The 11,794-nt window shown below is 39.3% G+C and overlaps 1 protein-coding gene across 1 annotated transcript in view; it reads left to right on the top strand.

Moving 5' to 3' along the window:
- Positions 1-10,778, top strand: part of LOC102268125 (mitochondrial adenyl nucleotide antiporter SLC25A24) — a 57,799-nt gene extending 47,021 nt beyond the window's left edge. The window contains exons 9-10 of the mRNA XM_005891335.2: positions 7,122-7,272; positions 8,704-10,778. Coding sequence (XP_005891397.1) covers positions 7,122-7,272; positions 8,704-8,888 — 336 coding nt within the window. The 3' untranslated portion in view covers positions 8,889-10,778. The remainder of the gene's footprint in view (positions 1-7,121; positions 7,273-8,703) is intronic.
- Positions 10,779-11,794: the final 1,016 nt, after the last annotated feature.

An 11,794-nucleotide genomic window follows, 5' to 3' on the forward strand; every position in this document is an offset into this window, starting at 1 on the left:
GAGAGACAGATCTAGCCCATAATCAGTTTTCTAAGTGTTCTCCACAGCCCAGAGTACCCAAAGAGATTCAGAGAGTTGGGTAGAGAAGAGAAGGGGGAGGGAGGAGATAGAGAAGACCTGGGGGAGAAAACAGAGAGTCAAAAGGGGGAGAGGGCAATCAAGCCAGTAATCACACTCCTAAGTAAAAATGGGTACTGAAGATTGGATTCTTAAAGGTACAAAATTGATAACCAATACCAAAAAGCAACGATTAAAAATCTAGAGTAGAGGTTAGACTCTCAAAAATTTAATATTAAAAAGCAAAGCAAAATCACAAAAATTATTTAAAAAATATGAAATTTGTTTTAAAAATAGGGTTTTTTTTATTTTTGCAAGGTAATAGTAGGTTATAAAAGTGAAAATTAAAGGAGTAATAATGATCTTAAAAATTAAAAAAAATTTTTAGATGATAATAATAAAATATATCTAGGAATTTCTCTGAAACTGTTGAGGGCAGTGTGGGGTCAGTTCAGTTTCAGATGGTTCCTTTTTCCAGGTTATACTTCTTCTCCAGGTCTATAGGCCCTTTCCAATGTATTTGGTGCTAACTACAGGGTTTTAATCTGTTGCACCTGTCACTTCCCTCTTCTTTGCTTATTTTGGCTTCCTCTGTTTGCAAGTCTCTACAGTGTCTAATTTCCACCCTGACACAAGGTGGTGAAGGTGGTCACTTATTTAGGCTCACTTGTTCAGTTGTGCTGTCGGTGGGGAGGAATACTGCAAACAAATATCAGTGGCATGTGTGGGGAGTGCTCTCCGTGTCTCGGCCACACTGGGTTGGCCCCTGCTCTTGGTGTGTGTGCTTTCCCAGTCAACACTGCTCAGGCTCCAGGTTGCTCTGCAGGGGAACTGTCTAAAGCGGGCCCTGGGTTGCGTGCACTTCCCAGGTCTAAGCTGCTCAAATTCAGGTTCTTGGGTACTCCACAAAGGCACAGACTTGGTTGGGCCTGAGTTTTGTGCCCTTCCCAGGTGCAACCAACTCAGGCAACCAGGTGCTTGGCGAGCACACTCTCCCTAGGTCGGGGGTGCATCTTATCACCTCCCCGGTCCCAGCTGCTTGGTTTCCTGGGTGTGCAGTGGAAGCGTCATCTCAGGTGTGCTGTGTGTCTCCTCTGGGGAGCTGATCTCTGGCTGCGGCCCTCCTGGCAGATGTCAACCATCCAGGATCCCAGGAAGACTTGGTTAGCAACTGGGAGCCTACTCGCAGTTTGGTAGAGGATGCTGTCCCTGGGGCTGAGATTGCCCCTTGCCTTCTGGCTCTGGGTGTCCCCGCCTGCCTCTCTGCCTCCAGCGCGGGATAGGCTGGTCCGCATCTGGCTAGCTCTCTTCTGGTATTAGCTCAGTCCTTTGTTCTGTGAGCCGGCCCGGCAGTGCCTTAGGTTAGAGCTTTTCATGGGAAAGTTCTCTCTCTCTCTCTTTTCTCTCTCTTTCTTGCTATCTCACAGTTTGGGTTGCTATCTCACATTAGCTCCCTCAGATTATCCTCAGGACATTCAGGCCTGGTCCTTACCCTAAGCAATGCAGCCCGTACCTTCCTGTTCAGCCCCCACTTGCTGCTGGTGGATGCAAGCGTCTGAGCTACTTCTCTGCTGGGAGTTGTGGTTAGGCACATAATCTGTGGCTTTTTTTTTTCTTCCCATTTATGTTGCCCTCTGAGATTCCAAAATTCCCCACAGACCTGCCAGTGAGAGGGTTTCCTGGTGTTTGGAAACTTCTCCTCCTTTATAACTCCCTCCCTGGGTCAGGTCTCTGTCCCTAACTCTTTTGTCTCTCTTTTTATCTTTTATGGACTTCCCTGGTGGCTCAGATGGTAAATCGTCTGTCTATAATGCAGGAGACCTGGGTTCCATCCCTGGGTCAGGAAGATTCCCTGGAGAAGGAAATGGCAACCCACTCCAGTACTCTTGCCTAGAAAATCCCATGGACGGAGGAGCCTGGTGTCCATGGGGTCTCAAAGAGTTGGACACGACTGAGCAACATCACTTTCACTTTATCTTTTATATTTTGTCCTACCTCCTTTCGAAGAGAATGGGCTGCCTTTCTGGATGCCTGGTGTCCTCCGCCAGCATTCAGAAGTTTTTTTGTGGAATTTGCTCAGTGTTCAAATGATCTTTCGATGAATTTGTGGAAGAGAAAGTGGTCTCCCTATCCTATTCCTCCGCTATCTTAGGACCGCCCCCTCCAGATGTTTTAAAGTTGTCTTTTGGTCTGTGGCTGTGGGAAATTTAAGACACTTTGAATCCTAATAGGTTCTAAAAGGAGTCCTTTATCTGAGATCAGGTATCTTAGGTATTTGACCTGTGTTTGAACAAGTTGTAATTTCTCTTTGGAGACCTTCATGACATTCAGTTGCTAACAGCTTGAGGAGATGATGCTGGCTTGCTCACTTGCTTCCTTGGAAGAGAAGAAAAGAAGGTCATCAACATATCGCAAAGGGTGGGCACTTATGGGAAAATGACAGATGCTAAATCTGCTTTTAGTATCTGTAAAAAGTAGGGCTTTCAGTCTAGACTTCTGACATGTCCAGGTGTATTGTCCTTCCCACATGAAAGCATATAACATTTGACTTTCACAATCCACAGAGATGCTGAAAAAGGTGCTACAGAGATCAATTATGGTGAAAAACTACTCTCTGTAGGAATTGCCATTAAAAGAGCATGAAGGTCAAGGGCAACTGGATAGCAGTTAATGACAGTGTTACGAGTAGCTCCCAAATCTTGGGCAAATCTCCATTCTTCTTTGTGGGATTTCTTAATAGGGAGAATGGGTATAGTACAGAGACTAGTGCAGGGAACTATGAGGTCTTGTGTCTTATATTCCTGTATGATTGGTTGAATTCTTGCTAAGCCCTCAGGACTTAAAGGACATTGTTTGATGTTAGGAACAGGCTTACCATGGTGTATTTGAATTTGAACTGGGGGACTCAGATAAATCTGCCCAATGTGGGTTGTGGATTTTGCCAAGTCACTCAGGGACTTCTTTGAGTTTCAAGTTTCTGTTACCTTCCGAGCTTGTCTTAAGGGCAAAAACTGCTGACAAGGTTGAGGAACTTGGAATGCCATCCATTGTTGAGGGGTTGAATTAATTTCAAGGATAATTTCCCCTTTTGAGAAAAAGGGATACAAATATCTCTTCAAGTCCCTGATTTCAGTTCATTTGGGTGTATTCCTACCAGTAGAATTGCTGGGTCATATAGTAATTCCATGTTAAGCTTTTTGTCAGTTCAGTCACTCAGTCGTGTCTGACTCTCTGGGACCCCGTGAACTGCAGCACACCAGGCTTCCCTGTCCATCAGCAACTCCTGGAGCTTGCTCAAACTCATTTCCATGGAGTCGGTGATGCCATCCAACAGTCTCATCCTTTGTTATCCCCTTCTCCTGCCTTCAATCTTTCCCAGAATAAGAGTCTTTTCCAATGAGTCAGTTCCTCACATCAGGTGGCCAAAGTATTGGAGTTTCAGCTTCAGCATCAGTCCTTCCAATGAATATTTGGGACTGATTTCTTAAAATTGACTGGTTGGATCTCCTTGCACTCCAAGGGACTCTCAAGAGTTCAAAATACCACAGTTCAAAAACACCAATTCTTTCATGCTCAGCTTTCTTAGTGGTCCAACTCTCACATCCATACATGACTACTGGAAAAACCATAGCTTTGACTAGATGGACCTTTGTCAGCAAAATAATGTCTCTCCTTTTCAATATGCTGTCTAGGTTGGTCAAAGCTTTCCTTCCAAGGAGCAAGCATCTTTTAATTTCATGGCTGCAGTCACCATCTTCAGTGATTTTGGAGCCCAAGAAAATAAAGTCTGCCACTGTTTCCATTGTTTCCCCATCTATTTGCCATGAAATGATGGGACCGGATACCATGATCTTAGTTTTTAGAATGTGGAGTTTTAAGCCAGTTTTTTCACTCTCCTCTTTCACCCTCATCAAGAGGCTCTTTAGTTCCTCTTCGCTTTCAGCCATAAGGGTGGTGTCATCTGCATATCTGAGGTTATTGCTATTTCTCCCAGCAGTCTTGAAGCTTGTGCTTCATCCAACCCAGCAGTTCACACGATGCACTCTGCATATAAGTTAAATGAGCAGGTTGACAATATACAGGCTTGGTGTACTCCTTTCCCAATTTGGAACCAGTCTGTTGTTCCATGTCCAGTTCTAACTGTTGCTTCTTGACCTGCATATAGATTTCTCAGGAGGCAGTTAAGGTAGTCTGATATTCCCATCTCTTGAAGAATTTTCCACAGTGTGTTGTGATTCACACAGTTAAAGGCATTACCATAGTCAATGAAGCAGAAATAGATGTTTTTCTGGAATTATCTTGCTTTTTTGATGATCCAGTGGATGTTGGCAATTTGATCTCTGGTTCCTCTGCCTTTTCTAAATCTAGCTTGTACTTGGGACTTTCTTGGTTTGTGTACTGTTGAAGCCTAGCTTGGAGAATTTTGAGCATTATTTTGCTAGCATGTGAGATGAGTGCAATTGTGCAGTAGTTTGAACATTCTTTGGCATTGCCTTTCTTTGGTATTGGAATGAAAACTGACCTTTTCCAGTCCTGTGACCACTGCACCCTTTTCCATTCCCACTAACAGTGTACTTTTCTACATACTCACTAATATTTGTTAGTTTCTGGTTTTTTGATAATATCTATCCCAACAGTTGTGAAACAATATCTCATTGTGCTTTTGACCTGCATTTCTCTGATGATGAGTGATGTTGAGGATCTTTTAATATGTTTGTTGTCCATCTATTTATTTTTTTGGAGAAATGTCTATTCAAGTCTTTTGCCCAGTTTTTAATTAGGTTTTTTAAATTGTTGTTTAGTTGTAGAAGTTCTTTATATATTTTGGATATTAACTACTTATCAGATATATGGTTTGCAAATATATTCTCCCATTCCATAGGTTGCCTTGTTTTTCTCTCTCATTTCCTTTGCTGTGCAGAAGTTTTTAAGTTGATGAAATCCATTTGTCTATTTTTGCTTTTGCTGCCTGTGCTTTTAGTATCATATCCAAGAAATTGTTGCCAAATCCAATGGCCTAAAGATTTTATTACCCTGAGTTTTCTCCTAGGAATTGTATACTGTTAGCTCTTATGTTTAGACCTTTAATTTATTTTGAGTTAGTTTTTTGTGTATGTTGTAAGATAAGGGTCCAACTTTATTTTTCTGCTTATAGATATCCAGTTTTCCCATTTGAGAAGAGACTGTCTTTTGCCCAATGTGGAGAAGTTATTTCTGGGCTCTCTATTTTGTTCAATTGATCTATGTATCTGTCTTTATGCCAGCATGGCACTATTTTGATTACTGTTGCTTTGTAGTATATATTGAAATCAGGAAGTGTGAGGCCTCCAACTTTGTTCTTTTTCAAGGTTATTTTGGCTAGCTGCGGTCCCTTGAGATTCCATTTGAGTTTTAGAATTTTTATTTTTTATTTCTTCAAACAGTATGATTGAAATTTGAATAGTGACTGCATTGAATATGTAGATTGCTTTGGGTAGTGTGCTAGTTTGTTTGGACTGCCATAACAAAATACTAGATACCAAGAATTCTGAGGTGGTCCAGTGGTTGGGACTCTGCGCTCTCACTGCCTAGGGCCCCAGGTTCAATCCCTGATTGGGGAACTAAGATCTTGCAAGCTGTACAGGATGGCAAAAAAAAAAAAAAAAAACCCCAAAACCAAGAAACAAAACAAACAAACAAAAAAACCCAGAGACTCGGTGGGTTAAACAACAGAAATTACTTTTTCACAGTTCTGGAGGCTAGAAATCCAAGATCAAGGTTCTGGCTTATTTGGTTTGTGGGGAGGCTGTCTTACTGGCTTGCAGACTGCTGTCTTCTTGCTATGTTCCCAGAGGGAGAGAAAGTGAGTGAGTGAATTCTCTGGTGTTTTTTTTCTTATAAAGATACTAGTCCTATTGAATCAGGACCCTGTTATGATCCTGACGTTGCCAGAGAATCTTCATAAGGTGATAAAATTTTGAGGGGTACAGAGCTAATGAAGAAGGAGAGACAGACAGGAAGAAATAAAAATAAATAAGTAAAAAATTTTAAAAATATAGTGTGACCTGAGAGATAGGGAATGATAATGGCCCTAAGCATGAGAAGAAAATGGATTATGGAATAAACAGAGAAGACTTGCAAGATCATATATATTTTATAGAACTTTAATTGTTTCAAGAGTATGTTTTCTTCTCTTTTTTCCTCCTGTTCTAGTCTTCACAGTGTAAACAATTGATTAGTTTCTAGTCAATCACTTCTTTTATTTCTGCAGTTCAGACATGATTGTCTTTAGCCTTCATAACTCTATTTATTGTCATATATTGCAGTACTAAGTGAATATTAAATAAACACTTAAACGTTATTTTTGCTTCCAAATATATAAAGCTATTTGTGTTATATAATTGTGAGGTCCAAGTATGCATTAAATTTTCTATTAAAATACTTAAAGTAGTGTATGATTTCTCCCATATATTAGCATATATTTTAATACTTAAGATATTTTTATTTAAAAAGTAAATTAGCATATATATTTTATATAGTTTCTCTCAATTATGGCCTGCTCATGGAAATACAGGGACTCAGGATAATAGGGAAAAAGCATGGCCTGGGGATCAGTACACTTGATTCTACACCCTTGTTTAAAAAAAACTCCATTGAGTCTCATTTCTAAAATCAGAAGAATAGCTCCACCTTTTGTAGAGCTTTTGTAGAAGAACTGAATGAAATAACATATGTGTAAAGTAAAAAAATCAGATGCACTTCATAGTATTATGTTATTTTCATTGATACAGTAGAAAATGTTGTTTAGATCCTACATTGGTGTGTGATTGATCCTCACATTTACTCAGAAGGAAGGGAGAACCCAGTGCAAATTGTTGGTGTTTTGAATCCCTGGTGGTTTCCCTGCTTCTCTACAGAGCTGTTGCCTCTGCAGTGGCTGCTGCTCCTGGGAATGGGTTGCCCAGCGTTGCAGAAGTGTAGCCTGTTGATCCTACCAGGATGAGAGCTGCCGTGGGAATGTCCCTGTTGAGTACAAGCAGTTATAAGTAGCTGTTTATCATTTTTCTTTTCTGTTTCTCTGGCAGCTCCTAAAGTCTCATTGGCTAGATAATTTTGCCAAAGACTCTGTGAACCCTGGAGTCATGGTGTTGCTGGGTTGTGGTGCCTTATCTAGTACCTGTGGTCAGCTGGCCAGCTACCCCTTGGCTTTGGTGAGAACACGCATGCAGGCTCAAGGTGAGTTTTGAATGAAAGCAGGACACTGCTTTAAAAGCATGGCATCAATAATGTGCTTCTGGAACTCTCAAGTTCCACTGAGACAGCAGAGTGTGGTTTTAAGATAATATTTCTTAACCATTTTTTTATGTTATTGCCTCCCTAAGGAAGCTTTTTAGAAATTCTTTTCTAAATCAGTTCTTCTTCATGAAATCATAATAGCACAGATACACTATGCATATACTGAATGTGTATCTGTGGCTTCTGCACAAATGAGTAAGATTTTCTTGCTTATGTTGGGAATGCATGTTTTAAGAGTACAGTTGGCTGTCCCCATTCATGGGCTCTGCATCTGAGGATTCAACCTACCGTGGATTGAAAATACTCAGGGAAAAAACTCCCAAACTCCAGAAAGTTCCAAAAAGTAGAATGAGAATGTGCCACGCAGTCCACTATTTACACATCATCTGCATTGGAAGTGTTGGTTAATTAATGATTGACTGCTTGGCTGGAAGAGAGGTTGAGGATAGAGGTACAGATGTTCAGGGTGTACTGTTTAAAGAAATGATAGTGGATGAGATAGGCCAGGGATAAAACAGAAGAGAGGCACAGAATGCATGCTATTTAATATAGCAATGCAATGCATTTATGTGTGTGTGCTCGGTCGTGTCTGATTCTTTGTGACACCATGGACTGTAGCCCTCCAGATTCCTCTGTCCATGGGATTCTCTAGGCAAGAATACTGGAGTGGGTTGCCATTTCCTTCTCTGGTGGGGAATCTTCCCAACCCAGGATCAAACCTGCATCTCTTACATCTCCTGGATTAGCAGGCAGATTCTAGTCAGCAAATTGTGAACAAAGAGAACAATTAGTGAGATGACAGGAGATCCAGGAGGCATGGTGTAATCAAAGTCAAGGAGAGAGTGTCACAGTGGGGAGGAGTCACAGTTCAAAAGTTTTAGGTCCCATAATAATAAAAACTCTAGCCACCATTTACTGAGAATTTGACAAATGCCAGCTGATTTACATAGTTGTTACTGATTCTTACAACACTGTACAGTTTTCATTCCATTTACAGAGAAGAAAGACCATCAGCTGTCAGCTCTCCCACTTGCTGGCTGAGTGTGTTGAGACAAGTTTCTCTATCTTTCTAAATTCCTTACTTACTAAATGGATATAATAACTCTTACCTTGGAGGATTGGTATATCAAGTCATTAACCCAACATCTAACACAAAGTGATACTACCATTGTTATTCTTACCAGAGCACTCACTCTTAGGTGCTACCCAGGGAGAATTATATAAAGGGGCACTTTTTGAGGACCCTTGGAATAAATTTTATCTGCTTATTGTATTCTAGAGTATCATTCTGAATCATAATTGTATAGTCATAATAAAATGTGTGAATATTAAATTAGCCTGATTTCTTTTCTTTTTTTTTAAATTTTCTAGCCATGATAGAAAAAAGCCCACAGCTGAACATGGTTGGGCTCTTTCGACGAATACTTTCTAAAGAAGGACTACCAGGACTTTACAGAGGCATCACCCCAAACTTTATGAAGGTGCTCCCTGCTGTAGGCATCAGTTATGTGGTTTATGAAAATATGAAACAAACTCTAGGTGTGACTCAGAAATGACATGTTGAATTTTTTGCTTTGGCATGATTACTGAAACTTTCAACTGTCTCCAGAGTGATGTTTTCTCCTAGAATTGAAACAAATCTATGGCAAAAAGAAGCTTTATTTTTTTTTTTTTCCACAAAAAGGAAGAGCATATCAATGATAATTTCAGACATTTGGACTCAATTTTATATATTCAGAAATGTCTAAAAAGATCATAGTTTTGATAAGCTCATACAATTTTGAGAAAGCCACAAAATTATAGTTTATCTTTTTTTATTAGTTCTTTCTACAATCTCTGCCCAGAATCCTAAATCTGAAGAAATGTACTTGCTTGAACTAAATTTGCTTTGTGTGCTAGAATTATAAATCTTTCCTCTTTATTTTGGTTGGTTCAAGTTTATGTCCGTTCCTTTATACTTAAATATCATTTTCTTAAAAACAAAATGATCAGAAAACTTGGAAACTTAAATTGTTCATATATTTTGAATTTCTTAAAATCTCCTTGTAGGATCATTAATGGAGAATCATTACATGAAAACATACCTTACAGCAGCCAAATACGTATAGAGTTTATATTCTTTCTTCAAGCAGAATAAGAATAAACGTTAAATGGCAGAATTTCAAGGCATGTGAATACCCTAGTCCACTCATATAATTTTTGTGTAAGGAGGAGTGATAAAATCATATTTATTTCAGTGACCACTTCTCCATTTTGCTTATACTATTGTTTGGTTTTCAGGACAACACACTGATTATTAGCGTATCACTGGTAAATTGTCCACACAAGGCAACTTATTTGAGAGATTCTGTTCATTATCATTGTTTTGAAAAGCATCAGGAAGCAAAACCCCTTTACTTATATCCGTCTCTAAAGAGCATCTCTCTTCTCTTTGTCCTTTGTCTCCTACTTGAATCAAACTCCTGTTTTCACCAGGAAGGCTTCTGGAGGCCATTCCCGATTATCTGAAATTTCTTAATCACGTGAAGTAGGTTGATCATGGGTGAATGGCATTCTCATTACCCCCTCACCATTTATTTGACCCTGCAATTCTCAACTTGGGCAGTGCAAACCTAGCAGAATAGTATGTATTAAAAATAGTCTAGATTAATTCTGCATATTTGGTGCCTATAATGAAATGGAAGGCCCGGTTTACAAACAAGTACATTCATATTTTGTCTTGCCCCCAGTTTTAGGAACATGTTTTGATTTAGAAAACTTAAAATGGAGCGAGAGCATGATTTTATTTTACTGAAGCCATTTTTTTATAATCAACTGTCTTTTCTGATTTGTGTGATTAGGACTTAGACAACTATTTAGTAGTTGAAATCATTCTTACCACTTTTCAGTGTAATTCTTAAACTCAAGTTTGATTTCTAGTAATTTCTGTCATAAATTGCCAACGTTTTAATGAAAATCTGGTGACATAATAGGCATTTACTTTATTTGAACCTACCTCTCATGTTTTCTAAACCAAAAAGAAATGTTGAACTTGTGTTTGTGAAACGTATCCTAACATATAGTTTTCATTATATTTGTTATGCCTGATAAATATCTCAATGTTTTTATAATACATACAATAAGTGTGAAAGTCTGTCTTCAGGGTGTTTGTACTTTTGAGTAACGCATAAATGACAATATTAAGGTACTAGATTAGCTCTTTTTTCACTCATAAAATTATGGGATGAGTAAAATTTCAGGCTACTGAAAAAATTCATTGTTCATTATGAATTTAAATTGTTTTCTATTTAACATTTGTAAGGTATGAATGTGATTTATCTGTGTATCTTGTATCTTTTGAAAAAATCTTGTATTTTTTGAAAAGAGCCCAGAGTCAAGAATAGTTTATTTCTGGCATTACTGCATATTTGCTTTACATTTATAATTAAAAATACATATATGTTTGTTTTTGAAATGTCTTGTTTCCTCATTTAAAAAAAATAGTGTAACTGAGGCAAAAAAAAATGGCTGTTATACAGTTTATATCACTGGCAGCAGTTTGAATAATGTTTATAGTATTATTGACTCATAATAGTCTTTCCAAATATTTTGGCCTTTTCTGAACAGCCGCAACAATTGTTAAATCTGTCATACATTTTGGTATAAGATGACGTTTTTTGTGATGTCCAAATTCCACATTTACCAATAAGGGTGATACCCTTGGGGGTCACAGGCTTCCCTGGTGGCTCAGATGGTAAAAGAATCTGCCTGCAGTGCAGGAGACCTGAGTTTGATCGCTAGGTTGGAAAGCTCCCTAGAGAAGGGAATGGCTACCCACTCCAGTATTCTTGCCTGGAGACTTCCATGGACAGAGGGGCCTGGTGGGCTGCAGTCCATGGGGTCACAGAGAATCTGGTATGACTAAACAACTAATACTTACCTACCTGGGGGTCACAGTGCCAAGGAGAATCTGAAGTCACAGTCTTCTTGGTACATTTGGTGGAGTATCAGTTTGTCTTGAAGTTGTGGGAAATAAAACTAAGTATGTTAGTGTGTGTGTTAGTCGCTCGGTTGTGTCCAACTCTTTGCAACCCCATGGAGTGTAGCCAACCAGGATCCTCTGTCCATGGAGTTCTCCAGGCAAGAATACTGGAATGGGTAGCCATCCCCTTCTCCAGGGGATCTTCCCGACCCAGGGATCAAACCCAGGTTTCCTGAATTGCAGGCAGCTTCTTTACTGTCTGAACCACCAGGGAAGCCCCCAAGTAAGTTTACTGGTAAGTAATTAAGTAATTATATAATTCAGATTTATAAATTTGGTTTAAAAAGATAAAACATAAGACTGCAAAGAAATTCTGTGTTCCAACTTGAATGCTCTCCAGCCTCCCGGAAAAACTCCTTAGCCCTCTTTGACTCTCAGGGCCCTTTCTTAGAAAAATGCCACCAGTTTGTTTCTTACCTGTCTGTCTTGTATCCCTATCCA

Source organism: Bos mutus, chromosome 3 (assembly GCF_027580195.1).
Source record: "Bos mutus isolate GX-2022 chromosome 3, NWIPB_WYAK_1.1, whole genome shotgun sequence".
NCBI lineage: Eukaryota > Metazoa > Chordata > Mammalia > Artiodactyla > Bovidae > Bos > Bos mutus.